The sequence below is a fragment of the Mytilus californianus genome, unplaced genomic scaffold (genome assembly GCF_021869535.1).
Source record: "Mytilus californianus isolate M0D057914Y unplaced genomic scaffold, xbMytCali1.0.p SCAF_7, whole genome shotgun sequence".
Lineage (NCBI taxonomy): Eukaryota > Metazoa > Mollusca > Bivalvia > Mytilida > Mytilidae > Mytilus > Mytilus californianus.
Window position 1 is genome coordinate 36028606 of NW_026262723.1, and position 27715 is coordinate 36056320.

The 27715-nt window shown below is 33.3% G+C and overlaps 1 protein-coding gene across 1 annotated transcript in view; it reads left to right on the top strand.

Annotated features, from left to right (window-relative positions):
* LOC127710082 (uncharacterized) overlaps positions 1-27715 on the top strand; it is a 467780-nt gene that overhangs the window by 51021 nt on the left and 389044 nt on the right. Inside the window, exons 6-9 of the mRNA XM_052215826.1 lie at positions 482-577; positions 1765-1898; positions 19462-19666; positions 27278-27432. Of these exons, the coding sequence (XP_052071786.1) occupies positions 482-577; positions 1765-1898; positions 19462-19666; positions 27278-27432 (590 nt within the window). The remainder of the gene's footprint in view (positions 1-481; positions 578-1764; positions 1899-19461; positions 19667-27277; positions 27433-27715) is intronic.

Below are 27715 nucleotides of genomic sequence, written 5' to 3' on the forward strand. Positions count from 1 at the left end.
TAATGTTATATATAAATAAAGCAATCTCTATATAGAAAATAAATGTAGATATGTATTTATACATCCAAAAAACCATTCGAAAAGAATACAAATTCAGTGATGTTTTCATTTGTTGATGACAAAATCAATACTGTTTACATTTCCTTTGGTTGCAGTAAAACAGAATTTTGATGATCTAGCTACATACATGTATATAATGTTTGTACGAAAAATTTAAAAAAGATTTGCACCTAATGAAATGTGTACATACATGTATTCAGGGACTTTTTGCAGATTTGCTAGATGGTGAAAACATTTTGCATGGAGATGTTGAGGAATTGGCAGGTATGCCATAGTGTCTGATCCTTTGGTACCTAACTGTGTATTAAGATTTATTATTTTTATGATCTCTTACATTAATGAATAACCTGTGTTTTATTTTTGTTCTTCTTTGAAACTTCAGGAGTAAAATTAGAATTAATTGTTTTATTTTGATATTTAGATTATTTCCGCTGTAGAAGTGGAGAAGGAATCCAGTCCAAATTTGTCTGTGACGGCCATAATGACTGCCAGGATATGTCAGATGAAGCTGATTGTGGTTTGTATTTACGCTTTCATAAAGTTCTTTCTTTAAGTGGAGTGTTATTGGAAGAAGCTTATAGTTTAAAACAAACCTGACGTACATCATCCATTTAAATTCAGCTGAGAATTGTTTTTCATGTATTGAAGATTCTTGAATCAGATACAACAATACCTGTCAAATGGAAAAGAGATTTACTCTGCTGATGTAATGAATAGTCATATTTGTTTTTGATTGATGTGCAACCAGCAGAAATGCTCATTCTTGAGCATGTGTGTTGAGATAAATTTCCCTGCCAAAAGGAAAGGAAAAAAAGTGTAGCAGTACACCAATGATATGTTTATATATGTATAAATATTACTTGATAAAGTTTCAGTGTTATAATTAGGTGTTAAAGCTTGCAATTTTGCTTGTATACACTGCAGAACTTTGGACTTTAAAAGGGAAACAACTCTCAACTATTTTATTTGGTATAACTTTCGACCAACAGTTGGTTTTTGATTGGAAGGACAATTTTTGAAAAGTATTCATGACCTGGGTAACTAATTATAGTGAATATACAATATGTTTTAGTTCTGTGATTTTGCTCCTGATTCTGTTTCTCATACAATCTTGTTCGGCCCTGATAACTTTTGTCATTGGGTTTTGATATTTCACAAAAATTAGTTTCTGTTCTCTAACTCTTCTCTCAACCAAAGGTTATGAAACTTATACACAATGCTTATAACCACAAAACTCAGATCAGGTTTGAATTTGGAAGGTGTTACTTTTACCAATCCAGAGTATGTCCTTCTATAATGCTATATGAAAGCAGGGGCATAATCTGTGTCCCATGGACACATTCTCCTTTTATTTATAAAAATAAGTTAGCATTTAGTTCGCCTCAACCAAAGGATATGAAACTTATACACAATGCTTATTACCACAAAACTCAGATCAAGTTTGAATTTGAATGGTGTTACTTTTACCGTTCCGTAGTTTGTCCTTCTATAATGATATATGCAAGCCGGGGCATAATCTGTGTCCCATGAACACATTCTCCATTTATTTATAAAAATAAGTTAGCGTTTACAACAGCTATTAAATTGATGAAATATATTTTGAAGAAATACTCATATAAATTTATTGTCAGTAGTGAAACTGTTATTAAACATATTTCTTTGGCCAATTGATACACAACTTATAATCTTTTTTGACTTTTTCAGCGACTAAATGTCATTATGTGATTGATGCAGATTCAAATCCTTCAGGTGAAATTGTCAGCACTAACAACTATCTGAATTCTAAATCCTGTTTCTGGTCTATTGTAACAAACATTGGATCAACAATAAAAGTCCAGGTAAAATAATTGCAAGCAATATTTTTATTTCAGAATGCGACACTTGAACCAGGTTTTGTGGCTGCCTAAGAAATCGTTGGTGGATTTTGGTTTCTGGTCGGTCCTTCTGTTTGTCAGTTTATTTGTCTGTCCTTCTGTTTGTCTGTTTATTTGTCTGTCCTTTATATAATTATCAGATTTAGGTTTTTGGTCAAGGTAGTTACCCATGAACTTGATGAAGTTGTTGTCATATCTACTTGAAACTTACACTGGTAGACCTATTTGGCAAAACCCTGCGATTTTTGGAAAAACTCTGGTGTTCTTGGAGAATCTGCGCGAAACGGATAATAATTAGGTTCATTGTAAATTTGCTGTGTCACAGTAGATTATGCATGTCATCCGGAGATTTACCATGTCGGCAGGAATTAGCCGTTTGTCCGATAAAACTGGTGTGTATTGAGTCATCAATAGAATCTGTGATGCGTGAGCGACGGTTATTGATAGATCGTTGTATATAGGTGTTTACAGAATCCTTTATGCGTGAGCGTTGGTTATTAATAGATCGTTGTGATATATACAATGTTTACAGTCAGATAAAAAAAAAATGTCTTATTTCCCTTTTCAGTTGAGATAAAACAGTGTTTTTGATAATAAAGTTACTTTCGATTTAAATATCGAATTTTGTCATTGTTCAATAAAGAAAAATCTATTTTAATGTGACCAATGAACAGGATGAATACACGTGGTAACTTTGCAATACACAACTACAATAATTTTTTTTTAATATATGAATGGAAATCGTTTTTACGTTAAAAAATGTACTAATAGAGTCTTATTACAGAAGATGCCGTAATCCAGCAAGATGTTTCACTGATTTGACACTTGTCCTAGTGTAATTAACACCTGCTGTGATATTCCTTGTGCAATACCAGTGGAAGGTCGTAAATCAATCTGTACCCGATTGATTAGAATGAAATTTTACCTGTACATATATTTAGTCTTTATGGAGGATATCATAGATACATGTTATATATTGTATTGTAATTAATGAAGATAATTTAAATATATTATATAAGAAAGACCTATTTGCATATACATCGAACATGTTCATTCCAACCAAGAAGGTTTGAAATTGAATGTTTTCAACAAGCTTTGGATAAAATCAGTCCCGTAAATTATATACGAGTCATTCTTTTATGGTTACAAAATTGTTACCCTTCAGGGCTCACACTACTTCAGAATTATAGGGAAAAGTGACTTCTCATTTTGAAATCGAGAGGGAGAAGTGGTGAGATTTGAAAGAGAAGTGCTTGTTCGCTCGCGGCACTACAATGTTTGGTTTTTAATATAAAACATTAAGGGCCATATATATCTTATTTTTTTATATTGTTCAATTTGTACCAGGGTATACAATTAAAGTAACTGTTCAAATTTAAAGTTGTTTAATTTTATCATATCTAGTTGCACAATCATATGAGTCCTCTTTCCAGAAAAAAACAATTAAATATCTGGCACTAATAAAAAAGATTTTTTTTTTATATCAAAAAGGAAAAGAAAGTTGTTATATCAATTAAAAAACAACTCTGTTATCATCTTCATGAAACTGAGTATTCTCATTAAAAAGATATATAAATTTAACAGTTAAGCTAGGACATAATATAATTATACTAGTGTAATAGTCCCAGAGTTGAGCAACTTTAACTTATAAATTGAATCAATGCATATACATGGAAATATATATACATTAATCAAGAAGATCTAACCAAAAGTATGTTAATGCGTGTGGAAAGCGTAATTTTTCCTTTTGGGATCAATTTTTGTCTGTCAGCAGTGCCATTCATTCGTCCATAGTCATTATCGTAAAAATCCGGATTTCGGTCATAGCAGGTCTGTTTCCGATGAAATCCCAACTCCGATCCGTAGTTGTACAATAATATGCCCAATAATTTAAATGGCGGACGAAGAAAAATTTACAAAAAATAAACGATGTTTGACACGCTATTTGGAAAGGAATAGGACGTTTTTAATGCAATACAAGGATAACAAATTTACTTCAGACAAATTTCATCAAGTTCTAATGAAGTAACAACTTATTTTGCCGAGAGTTAGAATGATTTGATGTATGCTCGAGTAACAAGTACCGGAAGTGATAAAAAATTAATTCTTATGAAATAACATGCCACCAACTTTGAAATCAATGCTTTGACCTCTTTTCTAAAGAAAATAAATCGTTTATGCCTTGAATTTCTTTACTTTTAAATGAAAAATTGCTGTTTCATCGTCTTGGTAAAAATTGAATATTGCCGATGACGAAAGCGACTGAAAGCGAGTATTGTAAACCACAGGGCGACTTGTTTTCGCTTTTGAGGGTCGGGCAAAGCGAAGTGACAGACGGGAAAGCGACTTCTTTGCCCTAGTCGCCTGGTAGCGTGAGCCCTGCCCTTCTAACGTCTTATTTCTTTGTGCTGTTAAAAGAAACTCACAATTTTCCATATCAGATCGACATATTGTACGGGTCCTAAAATATATAATTGAATAATCTATTTTCCTTTCGACACCACGTTCCCCACAGGAGCCTCAAGATCTAATCATACCTGTCAATCATTAGCTTCAAGTTGAACATTTTGGTCAGCCAGATCACTCGTGCTTTCTATTATGACATCGTTGGGAAGTTGTTGTAAATTGATTTGTTATATGAATAAAGTGATGGGAAGTTTCTTTTACCGCCGATCAGAATTTGTTGTGATTCGAATAAGATTTTTCTTTACACAAAGCTGTTTTTAAATACGTCATAAAATACATGGAAATAAAACATTTGAGTTCATTTTTTTCCCGTATCTATATTCAATATATCAAAATTTATATCAAAAGGTAAACATTTATAATCATTACAAAGTTATAATTTGATTTTTATTTAAGTCGGTTTATTGAAACAATAAAATGACATTGTCTTTGCAGAAGTATTAATCCAGACCAGTGTTTTCCCTAGGCTATTAAAGCATTGCAGTACCACTACGCATAAATTTCGACTGCCATGCTTTCATCATTGCCGCAATGCATCCCGCTATGTGTGAGAATTATAACTGTGTAAAATATTTATTATCGATATTTTGAAAGTGGAGTGACAAGTGACAACACTCCACATGTGTTTTAAACTCGTCCGACTGATAATCGGATGCATCACGTCGCGCGTGCCGGGATTTTACAACCTTCTTGATTAGTTGGTTATATATCAAGACTTCGGTTACATGATAGAAGTTGCCAGTTAGCTGATAAATAAATAGTCAGATTAATCTCCAATGCATATCTTTCTGTGCTTAATAAAAAGTTTAACCTTTTCCAGTATAAATTTCACCTTTAAAACGGGTGTTTGACATCGTTATTTTACTGTGATCATTAAAAAGTAGAAATTTAAAATTTGGTATAGTATCCGGTATTATAAAATAAAACTAACGTAATTTCACCGAGAATGGACAAAACTTTTGTTTTAATAAAGTTTCACAGTTTTTTGTAGCAGCTATGTTTACATCGATGAATTAATTTTTTGATTGGTCACAACAATCAGTTATTTTTAGATTAGTTGCGGTTGATTGATTATATCAAAGAATACACATCACCGCCACCGGGCCGAGAAAAAGACGTGTCTTATGAAATATTTAAAAGATTTGATAGAAAAACTATCATAACATACGTAGTTATTTAAGGAAATATTGTTTTAATAAACTTGTGTTGTTCTATTTTTATTTCAATGGGTCACATGAAGCTTAAGTGTAGCGGATTCATTTGCCGTTTTTTACACAAGTGGGGCTAAATTTCTTTCACTTCGGCAAGATAGGATTTTTACAATTATGAATTCGAAGCATTGTAAATAAATCGGACAGGGATGTATTTAAAAAAAATAGATACAAATTGTCATGAAATAAAATATCAGCTTAGCTTCCAAACAATGTCATCCGTATGTCCGTATGTCAGGTATTCTTCATTGACGACTTCTGTAATTAACGCAAATAAACTTTGTTTTATTGTTTCCTGTAAAATCTCTGTGAAGCAATGATGACATTCAAAGTTTTATTTAACAACTTGCTGTTGATGCTGAAACCATTCTATCAGCAAACTGAGGACACTGTTAGTGAAAGAATCACAGGCACTTGTCTCAGAAATTTTTTTTCCTATACACCTTAATATATTATTAAGGTATATAGGAAATTTTTTTTCTGAGACAAGTGCCTGTGGAAAGAATGTAAAGACATGACATTTAGGCAGACAATGAACAAAGTTGCCAATCTTGGAACTTTATATCCTTGTCTATCTAAGTATGCAGCAATTGATCTTCTTTTGCCAGTTTCAACAGCTGATTGTGAAAGGTGTTTTTATACGACCGCAAAAAAATTTTTGTGGTCATATATTGGTATGATGTTGGCGTCGTCGTCGTCGTCCGGCGTCGTCGTCCGGCGTCGTCGTCCGAAGACACATTAGTTTTCGCACTCTAACTTTAGTTTTAGTGAATGGATCTCAATGAAATTTTACCAGAAGGTTCAATACCACAAAAGGAAGGTGGGGATTGATTTTGGGGGTTATGGTACCCACAGTTAAGGAATTAGGGGCCAAAAAGGGGCCAAAAATAAGCATTTTTGTAACTTCCAGACATAACTTGTGTGAAAGTGTATGGATCTCTCTGACATTGTACCACAAGGTTCCATATCACAAAGGGAATGCTGGGATTGATTTTGGGGGTAATTGCCTCCAAATTTTAGGAATAAGGGGCCAAAAAGGGGCAAAAAACAAGCATTTTTCTAGTTTCATGACAATAACTTGTGTGTAAGTGTATGGATCTCTCTGACATTGTATCACAAGGTTCCATATCACAAAGGGAATGCTTGGATTGATTTTGGGGGTATTTGCCTCTATATTTTAGGAATTAGGGGCCAAAAAGGGGCGAAAAACAAGCATTTTTCTAGTTTCAGGACAATAACTTGTGTGTAAGTGTATGGATCTTAATGAAATTGTACTGCAAGGTTCCATATCACAAAGGGAAAGCTGGGTTTGAGTTTGGGGGTAATTGCCCTAAACGTTTAGGAATTTGGGGCCAAAAAACAAGCATTTTTCTAGTTTCCAGACAATAACTTGTGTTCAGGTGTATGGATCTCATTGAAATTGTACTGCAAGGTACCATACCTCAAAGGGAAAGCTGGGATTGAGTTTGGGGTGATGCATACCTGCCAACATTTCAAAATGCCCTTGGGGGTTTTACGTGCAAGATGGCTATCATAGTCCTACAAAACCTTTAAAGGGGCCTTCAAATTTATTTTAATGTTGTTTATTTGCTTCTTCATACTTTAACAATCCTATACCCATGGTAAAATTGATTGTTTTGTTTTAAATTGTGGACAAAATTGCTCTTTCAAAATTTCCAATAGAGAGCCTCCATGGGGGAAATCCCCCGCAAATAGTAACAGTTGGCAGGTATGGTGATGAATCATAAGGGGGTTCAAAAAAATTGGGGGGGGGGGGATTTTTTTTCCTTTTTTCATACATGTGAACCTCCCGATGGGAGTACAATAATCCCGTTTTCAGGGGTCACCTCCCGACCTTGCGTTGAAGAGAAAAAAATCCTGTGTATGAAATTTTTCATGAATGAAAAATTTCTGCCCAACATATCATCTCAGACATCTGGTGTAACTGACATCACCTGAAGTTATATTTTACTTGTAAATCAATTAACATGCATAATTATATGGCTTCACTTGTCAGCTTGGGTGTCAAACATACTGGTAATCAACGATTTTTACCTCAGGCTAACTGCCGTTGTGTAATAAATACTTTGTGTATTTATTGGGTTACTTCCCTTGATTTATCCTGTTTTAAGTTACTTTCCTTTAAATAATGTAAATTTTTAAAAGAATATAAATAAAATATAAATTGAACAAATAATCATAAAAGGATGGTAATTAAATGATTTTAAATGTCTTAGGACAAATCAAAAAATAATAATTTGAAAATTATTTGAGGGTTCTATACTTTCTTTCAAGGCTTAAATTGATTTCATATAATAACTATGACCCTTGTTACAAATTTAAATGAGATTCTGAATATTCAAACAAAATCTAAATGCAAATGCAGATAGGTAAACAAATGATCTGATTGCAATGATTGTCCTATAGAATAATGATATAAAAGATATGAATTGAAAAATTTAAAGAACATACTAAAAAAAAAAGAATGTTAGATTGAACATGTAGAATATAAAGATAAAGAAACTTTATAAGTATAAGGGTACTATAAACATAATACATAATACATAATACATTCGGATTGAAAGTTGAAGAAAACACACTTTAAAAGACAATTTTTACAGCACACGGTTACATTTACGACAAAATTTATGTCGATTAAAAACCTCCTGATCTGAGTCCTAATCTCCTGACCAAAATTTTCCAATCTCCTGATCTGAGTTTCACAGTCCATCATATGTATGTTTTTTCTTTAAAATTTTCCATTTTAAATTGGTTATTTCTGATTTATATATAAAAGCAAATAATAACGATATGGTTTGAATAGGTAAATTAAAAATTTTTAAGTTCTTAGACCACTTTCATTCTGTGTGAGAAACCTATGCTGTGTCAAATATTTAATTACAATCCGAATTCAGTGCTGTATCTAGCTTGAATGTTGTGTCCATACTTGCCCCAACTGTTCAGGGTTCGACCTCTGAGGTCGTATCAAGCTGCGCCCCAGCGGAGCATTTTATTCATGCTTAAACAGAGTTAAAACACCTTTGAGAAAAATACTACGACAAAAAGTGCTAAATTGCTTAATGCATATATCAATTGAAGGACCAAAGGAGGAAGATTTTGATTTTGAAAAATGTGTGGTGACCTTTGGAAAGTTGAAACAGAGGAAGATATCAACAAAATAATGTGTACATGGCATTAATTTGTAAATAACTATTGCAGACTGGATTATTTTTATTATTGTTTATAAAGTCTTTCATTAATTCCTCTCATCTGTAATAAATACTTTAAAGTTCCATGACTTATATGAATTGCTGTACCTATAATAAAACAATTAGATTGGTATATGGCTTTAAACATATAAATTATGTAGTGTAACTAATTCTGGAAAAAGAAGTGTCCCGTGCTGCGTTGCAAATTCATCATGGACCCACCATGCATGAAAATTTTTCTAGGGAAGACACTGCAGACATTAAAGTACTTAGACTTCCCATTTGTTCCACTGTGTAGGACAATTTATTCACGAATTACATCATTAATAATTACTAATATAACAGTTGTTGAAATGCAAGTTGTATATTATTTTACTAACATGTGTTTTGGTTCTGTTCAGATTTGCTGTTACAGCATGTATAGATTCCTTGATTTTCATCACTTATCTAGTTTTCAGTTGTATATACTAGTTCCAGTCAGTATAGGGCTAAATATTTTGCCTTCCGACAAAGCCAACAATTTAGCATCGGACTTATACGTGACTGCGTATTTATACATAAATCATATCTATATGTAATATCAGAAGTAATGGACTCCTAGTATTTTGTCCTTTTATAGCTGGCTATGTGGTATGGGCTGTGCTCATTGTTGAAGGCCGTACAGTGACCTATAGTTGTTAATTTCTGTGTCATTTAGTCTCTTGTGGAGAGTTGTCTTATTGGCAATCATACCACATCTTTTTTATAACGGACTCGTTTAGCAGTTATTCATAATGGATGAGAAAACCCCATGGATGACAATTGTCTATATCCATGTCAAGTGGTGTTAGGAGCGGAACATATTGATTATGTATGTTTATGAGGGTCTGGATAGGATTTATAGAAGAATAGAGAATATAAATGGACAAAAAGTGCACAACATAGGACCAGAAAAGTAAAGAAAAATAGACGCCAAGAAAATAAAGAATATAGAATAATGTGAAAAAATATGAAGAATAGAAAAAAACAGATGACTTACAAATTAAAAGACAAACAGGATTGAAAGACCCCCCTCTCCCCATATTCAAGACCCTCGTATGTGTTCAAAGAAAATCTACATATTCTATAGTTCCTTGCTATAAAGTTACGTCCTCGAATGTTATTTGCTCAAGCCTTTTAAATTAATCAATTCAATTTAGAAATAGGATCTTTCCAAGTCAACTGGAATTTTGGAACGTATTAAATGTGATAGAATTTATTTCATGCACTGACCTAGATTTCAAAACACCAAATAACTGGTAATATTAAGACAGGAATGTGTGTATTCGGTTATTCAAATCAATAGAATGGTGATGTCACGACATGGCATGTGTGTGTGTGTGTTGTATTCAGGCAACTTTAAAGCGTTTAGGGTGAAAATGTTATGTTTTTCTGTTTGTTTTTTTTTCTTAAGCGAAAAGGGTATTATGTGAGAAACTTTAAAAAAACGGAAATATTATGGATTTTCGGTTTTGAACTCTGTGAAGATGCACCTGATTCATCATTGCGATGTTATATGCTTACCTTATTAGCTGAAGGATCTACTTTGGTGAAATTAAAAAAATCTAGAATTCAAAATTGATACTATAAGTCGGAAGAGCTTTTGTAAAGAAACATAACAAGCTAAACACAAATTCCTAAACATCACACAAGTACATCCTTAACGAGGCTATACATCAAGTCGACAATCATTGGAAATGAATGAAAAAAAGGATGGGGGAGGCCCAGTCCTATCCTATAAAGCAAAGGATATGGATTTTCTCAGTCTAACATTACAGGATTGGTGACCGCAGGATTAAGGGAGGGTTGATCTATCGCAAATAGGTTTAAATCCTCCTCATTCTATGACTGTCCTGGCAAGTCAGGAGCTTGTAATTTTTAAAGGTGTTGTCTTTTTAATTGTCATGTCGGGGTATTTTATAAATTCTATATGGTATGAGTTTTGCTCACTGTCTGAGCAGGGCAGTACGGTGTCATACAGATCCTTTATTTTGACTTCGTTGGTTTCTTTTTAATTTTTAAATTGATGTCCAGTGGCAAATACTTCTCGAGTTATGTCATTCAGGAAGTATATAAATAAAATTGAATTTGTTCATGCGAGTCGGTTTGAAATAGACTCCCTACACTATCTTGTTTGAAAGAATATTTATTTTACTCAGTTATCTTGAAAGGCAATATCTTCTGCTGTTAGATGAAGTTATGATACTGAGAATTTGACTGATTAGATTTTATTTTAGATTGCCAAAGTGTGAAATCAAGTAGGAGAGCCCATTTCTGTGACCTGTATTTGATGCACTCTGTGGTATAAAATCTAGTAGTTTTTGAACCTACTGAGATTTTAATAACTTATTTTCGAATGATGGAACCATATCAAAATGTTTGTCAATTAAAATAAATTGAACATGGTGTTAACAGTCAGCAAACTGTCATACAAGAAATAGATTTAATGTCCGAAAACATGTGAAATAGACTACCTTTGTGAGGACATTGAATAAAATGTGTCGCATAAATCTCAACTCCTCTTCGTGACCTGTCAAACAGAATTTTAATTTATACCGTCTTAGATGACAATTTATCAGAGGCTGCTTCAATGGTATATGCATAATATAAACTTTATACATTAGTCCCTTTTCTAATGTTGTCTTTTCGTCCTCCCACATTCTTTTTTCAAAATCCAGGATCTGCGCTCGACTATATGGGAGTCTGTCAATGGAGCCAAAGATACATCATCCACAGATACACTGGCTAGTTTAAAGGGACAATAAACGGATGTATAAATTGCCTCAGGTATTTTAAGTCGTATATTGTGTGTAATGTGTAAACCGCCACGTGTGAGTGATTTCAAAGATAATCAAAATGATGTAATTCATGTAGTATCTACCATGCAGCTACACATCATCGCACGTAATATTGGACATCGCAAAAACCTAGAATTTTTTATGTGCATTATTAGATATTTAACATGATATAACACACATCAAATAAAAAAAGAAATGTTTAAGATGGACATTTCTGATTTACTGGTGAATTAAAAATTCCATAGAATATCTGAAATGATTTTAAGGAGCATGCATCTCGTTTATCTGGGTTTACTAAACTAAGTTAGTATAATAAGTCAAAGTGTTGATCGAACTATAATTGTGTTTTGTTTTAAAATGTGTAGCCGTGTTATTTTGTTCACAGAACGAGGGAAAATTCAAATTGAAACAAAAGGAAAATAAAAAAAATAAAAGTTGTTACCGTACCAAAAGTTGATTAATAATCATAAAATCTGTAAAATGAATTATAGAATAACTATAATCGAAGAATTCAAATAGAGAAAAATATTCAACGAGTGACCGAACAACACATTAATTCACGAATGCGCGTAGCGCATGAGTTAATTATCAGTGTTGTTCGGTAACGAGTTGAATATTTTTCGATATTTGAATTCTTTGATTAGTTATTCTTTTTATTACATTGGCAAATGGCTTTTTTTTATGAAATTAAAGTAGAAAATGTAAGGAACTATATCTTTTTCTACGCATTCACAATTTGTTTTGATCCGACGTTATCGACGTCTTGACAACGCCTATTGTTGTATGACGTCAGAGGAGTGAAATAACCACGTTTATTTCACATGTGAAATTATCGGTTTTTATTACAATGGGAAATCAATGTAATTCATTGCAACCAATGTAATAAATATATTTATTACCTATTCCGGCACAAACGAGTTCAATTTATTAATCCCTCAAGGGATACCAGCTACCAAGGAGACATTTAATATATCGGTACTCAAATCAATTCAATATTTTATTTCTCCGCGTGTGTACCTGATGAAGCTAGATTATTTCACATAGACGAACCAAGGATTAAAAAAAAATGAAAGTAGTAAAAAAAATATATCATTTATTATAGCTAGCACACCAGTGGCGGATCCAGAAATTTTCATATGTGGGGGCCCACTGACTGCCTAAGAGGGGGCCCGCTCCAGTCATGCTTCAGTGATTCCCTATATAATCAACCAATTTTTTTCCAGAAAAGGGGGGCCCAGGCCCCCTTGCCCCCTCTAAATCCGCCTCTGCACACTATTCCATTAACACTTTAAAAACTATATTGTATTTATACGTTCTGTCTTCTTGCATGGTGAACTACTATTAAAATTAATTCATACACAGTCACTTATTTTTCATGCGCATCTTTCCTGTTTGGCGGAAGGGCCTAAAATGCCTTTAATTTTTTGTTTTATTGTTTATGAGTTAAAGAACACTATCATTTAGAGTTGAAACTTTGTCCATCACTCCCTATAAATATATCTGAAAAAGCTTTCATTATTAAATAATAAAAAAAAAGTTCAATCAACATTATCTTATGATTAACTTAAAATAGCCATTAATTATCGCTCATTGATAATCCAAGTTAACCACCTGATCATGCACCAATACGCTGAAATTTCATTACACAAGGACACCTGTGGTACAGTAAGGACTTGTATATATAAAATTTAGTTCGTTGTACGTTCATGAATATTCAGGACATGTGACCATTTGTGTGCACTTAAAACCCGTGCAATCATCTTTCTGACCATTGATCTGACCGTGCAAGGGCTGTATAGCCAGTCAAGGTTGTTAAAAACTTCTATATATATCTGACCATCAACTCTCGCTTTAGCCTAAAGAAGAGACACGTGTATTCATGGATGATTTAATGGGAATTTGTATTTGTAATTATGATATTGTTATTATGCTTGTATTTGAGAATTAAAAGGTTATAGCGAGTAGCACAACTACATTAGGTTTTATGTTCTTTGTTAGTGCCATAGAATATAATTACTTTATATTTGGACAAAACGTAGTGAGGGAGAATATATATATGTACTATATAAATCCTTTTGTACAGCGTTGACACGTTTATTAGTTGGCGCATCCAAGGTATTACCTTCCCAGTATTTTTCTAGACATGTTCATATTTATGACCCACTCTTTGAGACCTAGCCTAAGTATTACGAAAGTGCTATATATATATAACGAAAACAGCGGAGAAATGGATTAAATAAACTTGCTATATTGTACAAACTAAAAAAGGTCGGAGTGGAACCAACCCCGAATAATTCAGTGTCTCCCCATAATTGATCTCTCCTATACTTGTTAATGAAGTAATCGTAGATCAGCAGAATATAACGACTGAATTATTCGGGTAAGTGAAACAAGTAAATAAAAGTCTGAATTTACCAAATATGTAGTTTCATAAGGAGGGACCTGGGCAGCCTCCCCCCCCCCCCCCACCTGAATCAGCCTCCGAGTTGAGTCATACATATTGGTATTGACCTTTCTTGGCACACATACGGTTTTCATTGCCTTTGTGTATTTTTGTACAAATAAATAATTTGTTATATGACTTCAATCCATTTTCTTGAGACATATTACACGTACATGAATCATGAATTTTCTACGTTTTTTATAATTTTGAACACAACGTATGCCCTGGTACCTAACTCGAAGAAATATACATGAAACATAGAAAATTCATGATAGTAACGTGTATAGGAGCAACATTTAAATTCAAGGGGTTAGGGGGTTTGGTCTGAGTCAGAAATAATTTGGAACACAACGTTATTCCCCACTGCTACCAAGCAATTTTTTTTCTTCAAAATAAACAGGATGGGGAAATCTGGAATTCAGTATATTTTTTTGTCATCTGCCTGACCACAATATTTTTTTCTCTCATCAAATTGGGGATCAGAATATGATTTTATGAGAAAAAAAAACAGTCACCCCCACCCCCTTTGAAGTTAAATGGTTGTCTTAAGAATTAATTAAATTGATATAGGTATGGTGTTTCAGGGAGCCTATCAGGGATTTGGGGTACATGTATTCAGGATTTTTTTTTATATTTAGAAAGAAATATAACAAAGTTAGCGAATTCTGATTATAAAATAAGTGGTATAAATATATAAAAAACATTCAGAAATTATTAAGTTATACTCGACATACAAAAATTAATTAAATAAGTTGTCTAATTTGTTGACAAGTATAAATATTTGTGGTAAAAAAAAAAAGACAAAACATTGCTTGTGAGGGTCTAGGTGGGGTTAACAGAATCGACAATTGGGGCAAATCTGATGGAAAAAAAAACGAAAATTTCGTTGTAACAGGAAAGTAACCAAACGAACAGCAATTGAAATCTCCTCCCCCAAAAATTGTACCTCAGGACCTGTATAATGCTGGAAATGTAAGTTTTAATGTGCTTTTGGAACACCCTTTAAAAATTGGGTAGGGTTTCCCAGACCACGGCTTAGGTAGCACTCCACAGTTAGAAAATAAAATTAAAATTGAGCCACCAAATGTTTAATAATCTTCCAATCCTGGCCTTCTAATACGTTAGGCCAACTGTTTGTGTCATACATGCGAAACTACACACCTATCTATGGAGTGCTACCTTACTCGAATGCTCCCGATACAGTTATGATGAAGAAGATATAATGCAATTAATAGAACCAGAGCCGGATTTAGTGGGGAATGTGGATGATGGGAGTTTTTAACAACCATGACTGGCTATAAAAATATATGGAAGTTTTTAACAACCTTGACTGGCTATACAGCCCTTGCACGGTCGGCTATATAGGGGGAATGGCACGGTGCCCGCCCCCTTTTTGTTGGAAAATAAATGTTGATTATAAAGGGAATCATTTAAGAATGACTGGCTCGGGTCCCCTCATTAGCAGTTAGTGCCCCCTCCCCTTTTATAAAAAATTCTGGATCCGCCACTGAGAACAAGTTAAACTAAAAAAAAAAATAATGCTGAAAATGGAACATCTCAAGTATATATAATAAGGTAATCACACTCCCACTCCTGAAACAAAAAAAAACAGTCATGTAATTGCAATCTTATAACAGTTACTCAAGTCGCTTTATCATTGTTTTCATTAGTTTACAAGTTGTGACCTTATAGAAATTGTTTTATTCAATTTTCCTATAGACTTTTATGGTAAGCCCCTTCGCCCCTAAAAAACAAATAAAATAAAGTTTCCCCTCCCACAAAATTCAAAACTTAAACGTTGATTTGAAAAAAAACTTGATTTTAGATTTTTGGTTATCTATTGAAATGAACCTTCTAGAGCCTCAACTTTAACGCGCACAATAATGTCAATCATTACACATCAAGTTTAACCCTAAATTGACATTCCACAATCGGTCAATAACATCACCTGTGTTTATAGTTACATGATATTTCCCGCCGTTGGAAAATCTCATGCAGTCAACACAATTGATCTTAGCTATTTTTAACATTCTCTATTGTGAGCGAATTCAAGTTTAAGATCAAGTTGATTACAGATATTTTTGACGTGCATTATTTCATTATTAAAATGTCCTCTACATTTGATTCAGTATAATTTTTAATTAAAAGAAACGTAACATGATTTCTTTTTTTTTTTGGTAATTAAAGTAAATTAATCTCATCCCAGAATGTATATACACTTTAAAGTGCAATCTAATAAATGGCGAAACTGTCTTTCACATTAAAATTTAAAAGAATATTATCGCTCAGGCATATTTAATTTTTTTAAGATGATTGATTGTTGGTTACTTAACTTCCAGTGGCAAATATTCCATGCATGTCAGGACCAACTTAGTTTTAAGATCGCGCTCTCAAAAATAATTGAAAAAACAATAATGATCAGAAGAACTTTTATTCATGTGAAATAACCCTCCAATCTTTTAAATAAAACTAATTTTTTTTTCGAAATGTAACAGATTAGTTTACAAGAAGTGCATTGAGGTATACATGTAAGCAACTTTCATATCTTTTAAATGGAACTTTTTTGTCTAAAAGACAACCCACGAGTTTGCGAAATCGAATTTGCATGCACTGCATTGTGCGTAAATACAACATATACATATTATGCAACGACGGGTTGGTGTATTACCAACATACTGCTATACCGGTTGACCCCTGGTATCAACTAAGGTTAAATCTTTCCCCTGGCCTTCCGAAATGTAAAGCTTTATTCAATGTTGACACCTGTATCAAACTGTCCACACTAGGGACTATATTTGTAGACAACGAAAATCTAAGGATGATAACTGTGTCCACGGACCATATATACACATTCAGACTACAATTCGCAACTTGTTATTAACTAATCGAATCATATTGTTTTGTTTATATATGCCTTCAACCCCTAGAGGTATAAATGTGCATTTCATCAACAAAGATTAATGGATCACACAGGTAAACTAGATCGTATTAAAAATTCCAATTTGCAAATGTAATTTAAATGATTTTTTTATTAAAAAAGTAACCATCTAAACCCGAGATATATATAATCTGTTTCTATCTAAATTTACAGAAAAATTTTATGATATATTTTTGAAAATTCCTTATATCTCAAACGATTACAGTTACTTTGTTTTTAACAGATTCTGTAAACATCTATATATCATAATCTGTACCATAATACAACAATCTATTAGTAACCGTCGCTCACTAATAAAGGATTCTGTAAACATCTATATACAACGATCTATTAATAACCGTTGCTCACGCATCACTGGTTCTATTGATGACTCAATACACACCAGTTTTATCAGACAAACGGCTAATTCCCGCCGACACGGTAAATCTCCGGATGACATGCATAATCTACGCAAATTTACGGTGAACCTCTAATTATTATCCGTTTCGCGCAGATTCTCCAAGAACACCGGAGTTTTTCCAAATTTCCAAAAATCGTGGGGTTTTTCCAAATAGGTCTACCAGTGTTAGTTCACATGTTCATTATGTGTATATATAGAATATGTCAAATTACTGTTTTTACCCTTGATTTCAGGGTTTAATGAAAATGGTAATGCAAACAGGGCAGGTTATTGTTGAAATATTCGTTTAAATTACCAAACTAACCAATGATTTAAAGAAACTGTGCAGTGGCATAACTCAGTATTAGGCCAGACTTTTTTTTTATCTGTTTAACAAGAAAATTTGTAAAAAAATAGGGTCGAGGGGACGAAATAAAAAAAAAAAAATAAAAGTGCAAAATTGGTCCAGTCGACACTAAAAATAAAAATAATACCGTTATAAGTGACCTTTTTTTTTTTTTTTTTTAGAATTTATTAAAATACAATGAAATGAGAACAGACCAGCATAGTAACCCTTCTATTAATATGAACATAAAAACTATGTTTTGATTCTGTATTTCCACAAATATAGATCCATGGCACAAGGCAAATATATTAACCTGCTGCATATACACTATATATGTATATACCTGTCACCCAGTCAGGAACCTCTTAGTGTATGCAGAGACAAATATACACATGTGTATATTAAATTTAATAAAAAAAAATTAATTAAAACTTGAGACTTGATATATGTCTCTGGTGTAATAGTACCAGATTTGAGCAAATTTAACTTATAAGATAAGATAAGATAAGATAAGTTTTATTTTCCAAATTAGGTCCCCAGGGGGGCATATACCGGTACACATAACATATATAATTGATACAACATACAGTTTTCTACATGACATTCATATAATAAACTTTAACTATTGAAATAAAGTCATACAGGCTATTATATGTTAAATAAATTTATAAATTGAAACAATGCATATACATGGAAATATATATACATCAAGAAGATCTAACCAAAAGTATGTTAATGGGTGTGGAATGCGTAATTTTTCCTTTTGGATAATTTTTTGTCTATCAGCAGTGCCATTCATGCGTCCATAGTCATTATTGCAAGAATCCGGAATTCGGTCATAGCGGGTCCGTTTCCGATGAAATCGCGACTCCGATCCGCAGTTTTAGAATAATATGCCCAATAATATAAATGTCGGACAAAGTAAAATTTACAAAAATAAACGATGTTTGATACGCTATTTGGAAAGGAATATGACGGTTTTTAATGCAATAGATGGATAATAAGTTTACTTCAGGCTAATTTCATCAAGTTCTGATGAAGTAATAACTGATTTTGCCGAAAGTTAGAATGATTTGATGTACGCTCTCGTGTTGTATGAAAAACAGGCAACCGGCTTAAAAATCTTTTTTTAAGAAAATATATCGTTTCTTGCCTTGAATTTCTTTACTTTTAAATGAAAATTGCTGTTTCATCGACATGGTAAAAATTAAATATTACCGATTTATACAGATTTTATTTTGTTCTGAGAATTTCGTTACAGTCAGTGGGAAAAATAAAAATAAAAGTAAGAAGCACTATTTTTATTTTTATTCTGAAATCTGGAAAAGTGAGTCGGCGGATCTTGTTAAACAGACAATAAAAAATGTCTGGCCTTATTTTCAATACTATCAAGATGATATACAGAATTTAAAAAAAGGCAGCTTTTTTATATGATTTGTTATCATTATTAGGTTTGAGGCCAAACTCTTTATGAAGAGTTTTATGAGTTGCAAGGCTTTCATAGTTTAAATTTTCAGGGATTCATTTTGAAGATATCTTGACTGTTTATGCCTCCACCACAGTGGAGGGGGCATTGTGTTACACTTGTCCGTCTGTACATCCATCCATCTGTACGTCCATCTATACGTCCGTAAGGACATCCCAAAATTGGTTTACGTTCTCTAAGTTAGTATTTTTGTCAATAAAAATGAGTAAAAGATATTTGTTAATCTTTTACAGGTGAAATCATTCAATACTGAAAAGAATGCTGATGTTATGGAATTTAGGACTGGTGGAAGAGAGGGAGAGATTTTTTTGGCCAAGTTGACAGGCACTGTAAATGATCAGCCAGTATATTATTCCTCAGACAATGTGTTTAATATTAGACTGGTGACGGATGGCTCAGTGATACAATCTGGAGGGTTCAGAATTTCCTGGACAACAGGTTTGTGAGGCCATCTGAAATGTTTTAGTTTATTGATACAAGACAAAAATTTCCGTAATTTCCTCTGAAACCCAGCTGAATTGAGTCTTTTTATGTTCCTGTCTGAAGGCAAAGGGGCAATTAAGTTTTGCCCTTGTGGGTCACTTACTATTCTAGAGTTATGCCCCTTTACTTGGAAAATTGTAAATTTTTTGGTTTCCGCAGTAGTGGTGACATCAAATGCTCTCAAAAAGTACTTTCACGTTTTATAAGCAAGCTTGAGCAGGGGCATTCATGTCCTCGTACACATTCTTCTTTAATTGAAGAAGTCGTGGACTATTCCATTACATAATATATTGATCTTTCAGGAGAACTGAAGTTCAAAACACTGCAAGACATCCTTACCAAATAAAAAGAGGATGTAGAGTATATGTCAATCAGACAGCAACCCAAGAATAAAAATAACCGAAAGACATCTAGAGTAAACATATTGTCTTCAACAACAGACAGGTGTCCATAAACAGGGGTTAAAATTTACTTAAGGCAATGTAAGGTCCAGGGGCCCTTTTCACAAAAAAATCTTACGAGTAAAAACACTTGTAAGTCGTGAACATTTCAGTTTAACTTACGATCAATTTTAGTCGTAAGATTTTTTGTGAAAAGAGCCCCAGGACCTTTGACCAAAAATACTTAAAGGTCCTCCTTTATTCTTAGAAGGTCTAATTTTTATTCAAAATTCAATTTATAAGAACAGAAAAATGCGTACCATTCCAAAGCACTCATAATATCTTACTACATTAACCCTCGTTTTTTTCTCAATTTTTTAAATAAAATTCAGTCAGAATCGGGCTTCAGCCCTCAATTTTAGTCTACTGAAATGGTCGCCAGGGTGACTTTAAAAGCTGATTGGCGACCAAAAATTCATAACTGGTCACCATTTGGGCTATTAGAATATTGAAGATCTGGCGACCGTTAATTTTCGGAAATTTTGCCCTGATCAGAGTCTGGTTTTAAAAAAATGTCTGAGCTCTTGACTGTAACTCAAATTTATACTGTATTTCAAGCGTCCTTTAGATTTAAGCTTGATCTTGTCAGCGCTTTATTGCATCAGGTAATTGTAGGTCATTTGTAAGCATTGACTGAAAATGGCACACTATCTTTGTATTTTGCACTCAGTCATAACTTTGACTATTACGTGCCGTTAGAAAGAAAACCATTGGCATTGATAGATTGTGTTTATTGAAAGCACATGGTCAAGCCTCGTTCTCGATTTCGTCGGTACACAGATGAAACACGGTCAGTGACAATTTTGTAACATGTTCTGATAGATTCAATAAAATACCGGCTACAATATCGCAAACGATTTCAGATGTTCACTTGATTGATGGGGCAATCACCTGTGCTTCTGCACAAGTCTGATACGATTTTTACTAGACCATGTAGACTGGGGCTTCGGACAACCGCTAAACGTCGCAGATTGTTATAAAACATGTACAATATGTACAATGAAATAAAATAAAATAAATCATGTGGTTATTTTACAGTTGATTTATACAAACTATTTTCTACACTCGACAACATAAAAACACAGAACAAAAACTTAAAACTTTTATTTCACAAGGGTTGTTAGTTAGAAAAAAATGTAGGCAACCTGAAATTATTTCCTGGCCACTGAAACTTTAGAGTTGGCCACTACATTTTCATGTCTAGTGGCCAGTTGGCAACTTCATTTCAGAAGCTACTTTGAGGGCTGGGCTTCTCCTTTTCACCAACACTATACGCTGTCACAGTGTTCTTCCCAGGCCGATTTAGCACTTCGGTATTCAGCACTATCGCATTTCAGCACTGTGGTATTGGGACAGACCGCAGCAGTATCCAATCACAACACAGCGCTATTGATTTACAATTTTCAAATTCCTCTGTTTACCTGTACAATTTCAATCATGTGATCGTCTGGTTGTTTAATCTATTTTACGTAATGATGTCAAATATTGGAGGGGCCAGTTCAATGAAATAACAAAATGGCATCATTCTTAAAGACCCATATCTTTCTTGAGTTTTTAACTTAAAAGAATGAAAAGAACCAAATTTTATGAAAAGTGTGGAAATATACTCAAAGAAATATTTTCTAAAGTTTTCAAGAAAAGTTTATCCTTACTCTGACCACTTTTGAAGCATAAACGATTATTGCATTACTGTTTGGTGTTTAGAACTTAATTATTGGATCTGTATTCCTTTATCAAATATATTCAAGTTATTCAGGGCTTCATCATTACAAGCTTGTTTTTGATGAAAACTTGTCCTTGCATCGCTATTTACTAAATCTAATGGAGGACAAACGAAACACAATTCTGCATAAATGAATATAAATATACCGAGCTTGCTATCCAATTTTCAATTGGTAGTACTTCAAAAATTATTTTAATCCAATATTATCAGAGGATTGCTTGGATTTAAAATTGCATTCATTTAATGATTCATATAAACATTCAGCCATTGTCAAAACAGGAAGTTGAAATTAGGGGAAATGCACTAAAACCAGTATTGTTAAATCTTGTCATATATTTTCTAGTGGCAATTATTTCAATAACAAATCTTAGTATTGGTAATTATTAATATTTCAATTGACAAATAGCATTCTTTATTGAAAAAACCACCTCAGAAAGAAAAAAGAAGAATTTTATTCCTTTAAAAAAACAGGTTTCTATCAGGTGACTCTTGTAATATTTTAGCCTTTTTTAAAATGTCTTTTTAATTACAATAAGATACTCATTTTGGAAAGGGTACTTTTTTGTTCTTTGATATGAAATAATTTACCCATTGTACATGCTGATTGAAATTTAAAAGATGTATAATATCCACTTAAAATAAAAGTAAGAAATAACATCAAATTTTTTGTTATTTAAGTCTTTCTTTATATATTTGTCAGTAAATTATGAAGTTGTAATTGAAATATATGAATATATGTGAAACAACTAAAAGTGAATAAATGATATACCTACTGTGAAAATACTTACTCTTTAAAAAAATTGGGATGGGGTGGTATTCAAATCAAAATGCTTCAATTATTTGGCATTTTAAATTTCAATGCTAACTAAAATGTAAATGTAAATTTCCATTTCTGCAAATGAATATATGTATAAAAAAAACCAAGTTTTTGTCTATTTAATACTATATACCCAACATGGCAGTACAAATGTTACATCATGTAGCAAACGCATACGGTGAATCAATCTAATATCATGCGCTTACCACAGCTCTATCATAAAATCATGGGGTGAACACTGCTCTGTGTTACACAACACTTTGTACCTTTTTAATTGTTTTGGCTTCAATTGCTGCTCAACATCTTCAAACTTGGGGTCAGTTTCTTTTAACAACTTTTTTGGCAAGATATTTAGATGCTGGTGGTAATTTTTCATTATGATTTTTTATGGGGTCAAGTTTTAGTTTTTATATCCAGCGAACCAGGGCACTTTCCCTTTCACTGTGTGTCGAAACAATTTACGTTCTGGTTTTTCCCTGTCATATGTTTGGTCTTAAGGGCTGTATCATAAAAACACACATGCGACCCAGGGAAGGCACTTCCAAATCTCAACTATGGGTGGGTGTCATCTTTGTTTTTGCATAGTGGAAATGTATTAACGTGAAATTTTAATTTGCCTCTATAGGTGGTTACTCCATTTTTAAAGTGCCTTCCATGGGTACCATGTATGTTTCAATGGAACAGCCCTTGGCAGATCCTGTCTTTAGTGCTGCGTTAAGCCGTTTTATCAATCACCCCCGCTGTATCACCCGTTTAATCAGGTTTTCTTTTGGAAGAGGTCACCCCAAAACCAAACAGTCTCATACTGTTTACTAGTAATGTTTTAATATCATATTCTCAAGTTTTCCAGTATTTTGTACGACCACCGATCACATGACTACACATCAAATCAATTGCGCAGAATTTAATTAAACACATAACTGTCAACTTCAGGTATTCGTTTGAGTCGAACTACAGGGATCTCTAAATATTTCCCTGATCCAGCTGACTTCGACATAACGATTGTCGACTGTATATATTTGTTGATATATATAAGGCTTAATGGGTTTTCTGCACCCATTTAATTTTTTGCATTTCTTATATAATCCTCCTATTGAGACGGAACTGCTTCATTTTAATATTGTGGTATTCAAAGCTCTGCTTACTTCCTTCATAAAGTCCCTCTCTTTTTCGTCCATATACAGAGGTTTCCTAAGTCCACAGGCATTCCACAATCTGATTGCAGGCAATGGATCAAATCTACAAAAATAATTTGTTCACATTATGAACTAAATACATGCACAATCAACATGATCAATAGAAGTGCACAATTTCAAGACTAGAATTTGTGAATTGAGATGAATATATTTGAAAATAAATCTGACAATCAAGAATTCAAAGTTTAATATGATCGACTAAGTTATTAGGTAGAATCAGTTAGTCTTTTACATGTTTTAAGAATCTATGAATATTCATGAATTATAATTGGTGGTATGTGGGCCATCTCTTTACCAATTTTCATGATGTTTTTAGAGTTAGGCTGCTTGACCACCTAGTAATCGTTACTCTGAATTATATAAATATTCTGTCTCTCAAAAGTGCTCATACCTACAAATTTTAAGAATCAATTTGCTAGTACGTGTTAAAAAAAAGAACAAAAGTATTTTCAGTTGAATTTAGCACGATCCCCAATCAAGAGCTGTTTACCCTTTATGAGGTGCATCAGTATTTTCAATGAATATCACCATTAACTTTAAAATTAATAAAATATGAAACCCCTCCTTTAAAAAAAAATGGCTGAAAATGACAAGTCCAGATTGAAAAAAAAATTGGGCAGCACTTCCCCCAGGAAAATGTGCAAAGAAATGAAACCATACACCATCTCTAGCCTACTGTAGAAAGTAACTGTAAAGTAAATCTACAAACCGTAGTGTTACACAATTGTTGGCAGTCTGGATCATTATTATTTAACGAATATATCTTTATATTAGTTTACTTACTTGGTGTATTTTGATGACTGCTTTTAATCATTACTGGAGATTCTTTTAAGAAAACCCAAACCTTTATTGTTTTCCACCATGATGGAACATAAAAACCACAGAGAAAACCGATGGTACGTCATGTAGATCAAGTTTTATGGTAACCTCTGAGAGTATCGATGGAAGTAAAGGGATCATTTAGGCGTTTAAGACTAATAGAAAAAGCGATGTACTGTTTTTAACGACTCAAACTCCAGAAGAAGAAGAAAATAACAGAAGAAAATATAAGTTTCTGGTTGCCCCATTTAGATTTTGGTCGCAATTGGAGACCGGGTGACAGGCTGTGTCATACACTGGAATAAGGGGTATATATCCTGCTATATCTCTTGAAAAGGAGTATACATCCTGCCATATATTGAATAGGGGGTACACATCCTGCCATATCTAGAACCAGGGGAATATATCTTGCTATTTCTTGAATAGGGGTATACATCCTGCCATATCTAGAATAGGGGGTCGGCCTTCCCCCCTTTTTATTGAAAATCTATGTCTGTATAGTTTCTTGAAATTATTGAGGATAAACGATAGATGTTAGTGAGATGCCTAATCTTGCAAGTAATGTCAGACTTGTAATTTGTTATTTTGGCTGTTGTTTCAAAAATACGACAGATTTGTGTATGTTAGTTTGTTAAGAAGTTTTATTTCACGTACTGATTCCATATTTTCGCGGTAGTTACCTTATTAGAATATAAACTCAAATAAAACTCTTCTAATGATCTACTTATGTATTTAAAGTCAAAACCCATCTTTATTGATGAAGATCAATCCATGTTTACTACAGCGGTATACTACTGTTGCCTTTATTTACAAATAATATCAACATTACGGGAATTTCCCTTGTGTGATCCATGGTTGCCGATTGGTAAACAATATGTAACAAGCTCTGCCATTGGTCAGTCGGAAGTATAAAAGCAAAAGCAACAACAGAACCGACGGATTGGGTTGGCAAAGTTGGAAAGTATCAAATTTGAATAGAAGCTAAAATGTGTCTGATAATCACAACCAAGCGTTGAAAGTTAACTTTGTTTTTATTGAAGGTTGTCGGTGCCGGTGCTAAATCGGGTTGCCGGTGACAGTGATAAATACAGTTGCCGGTGACGGTGCTAATTATAATGTAGTTATATAGACGGTGCAAATTAAGGTTGTCGGTGACTGTGCTAAGGTTGTGGGTGACGGTGCTAAATCAGGTTGCCGGTGACGGTGCTAAAGTTGTGGGTTGCGGTGCTAAGGTTGTGGGTGGTGGTGTTAATTAATATTGCCATTGACAGTGATTAAGTTTGTTAGCGATAGGAATTGTTTTATGAATGACGAGACTAAATAATATTGCCGGTGAGGGTGCTAATGTTGTTAGTGATAGTAATAAATAAAGTTGTGGAGGACGGTGCTAAGGTGGTTAATGACAGTCCTAAGTAAGGTTGTTAGTGACGGGGTAAAAATTGTTGCTTTCTATATTTAATATTTGTTTTAGATGTTTTATGATGATAAGTCGATGTTGAATACTGTGAAATGGTGATAATGTCCTTAAATTGGGATTATTGAAAGAGTCCAAATAAGTGACAACCTTGTTACTTAACTGTTGAATTATATATTAGTAGCTTGTTATTATCAAAAGTTTGTTTGTCTATTGTAAGACCAACCATTACCGGGAACCCGACCAGACAAGTGATCGAGCCTGCCAGACCTATTCTCTCCGCCGATGTTTATTTTAGTGCTAATAAAATATGAAACTTTATTTTATTCAGATATTTTATTTAACAACTGAGAATATATATATAACTACAAGTATACGATTTCCCTTTCTGTAACGTGTTTTGGTCCGACGGTAAACAGTGGACGTTGAACCTTGCACTTTATAGAACCTTTTACTCTCTTTTTCTTTGTGACCCTGTGTTCTCTGGTGGCCGACTCTAGCACCAGGGAGGCAGCGTAACAATATATCCTGCCATATCTTGAATAGGGGGTATATATCCTACTATATCTAGAAGAGGTGTTAAATATCCTGCTAGTTCTTGAAGAGGGGGTATACATCCTGCCATATCTGGAATGTGTAATGAGTTATATATCATGCTATATCTAGAATAGGGGATACATATCCTGCAATATCTAGAATAGTGGTATATGTTCTGCAATATTTAGAAAAGGGGGTCTTTAATCTGCAATATTTAGAATAGGGGTATATATATATATATCCTGCAATATCTAGAATATGGGTATATATCCTACAATATCTAAACTAGGGGTATATATATATATATATATCCTGCAATATCTAGAATATGGGTATATATCCTGCAATATCTAGAATATGGGTATATATCCTGCAATATCTAGAATATGGGTATATATCCTGCAATATCAAGAATATGGGTATATATCCTGCAATATCAAGAATATGGGTATATATCCTGCAATATCGAAACAATGGGTAAATATATCCTGCAATATCTAGAATAGAGGTCTATATCCTATATCACAATATAATCAAGATACTGGATGGATACCTTGCTGCCAGTTTGACACTGATTTTATAGTACAATGTACCGCTAACTAATGAATCAATATTTTTAGATGTTCCAGAAGTTTTTAATGATGTGAAAATGTTAACAGCAACAACCTCAGTGCAGCATTTGAAATCACCTTTTTATGATACTGGATACCTCCCACAAGAGAAAGTTTTTGAATGGAAAATTACTGCCGATACAAACAATGTCATTACTATGGAGGTAATCATTTTGATTTTTTGTCAAGCCTGCAACATTATATCTGGAAAGTGAAACAAAGCGATATCATTTTGCACATACATATATACATCTAGTAGATACTAATAACCAGATTAATCTCACTTCTTAAGTTCGGAAACTTGTCAGTTAGTGTTTTTTGTCCTCATAAGAATTTGGCCTTCCAGTTTACATGTTAAATTTTTCTTTTTACATCTCAACATTTGCATTTAATATATTATTGCAGTCTGTGCCAAACTCTTTTGGTTTCTGTCTGACATTCGGTCAG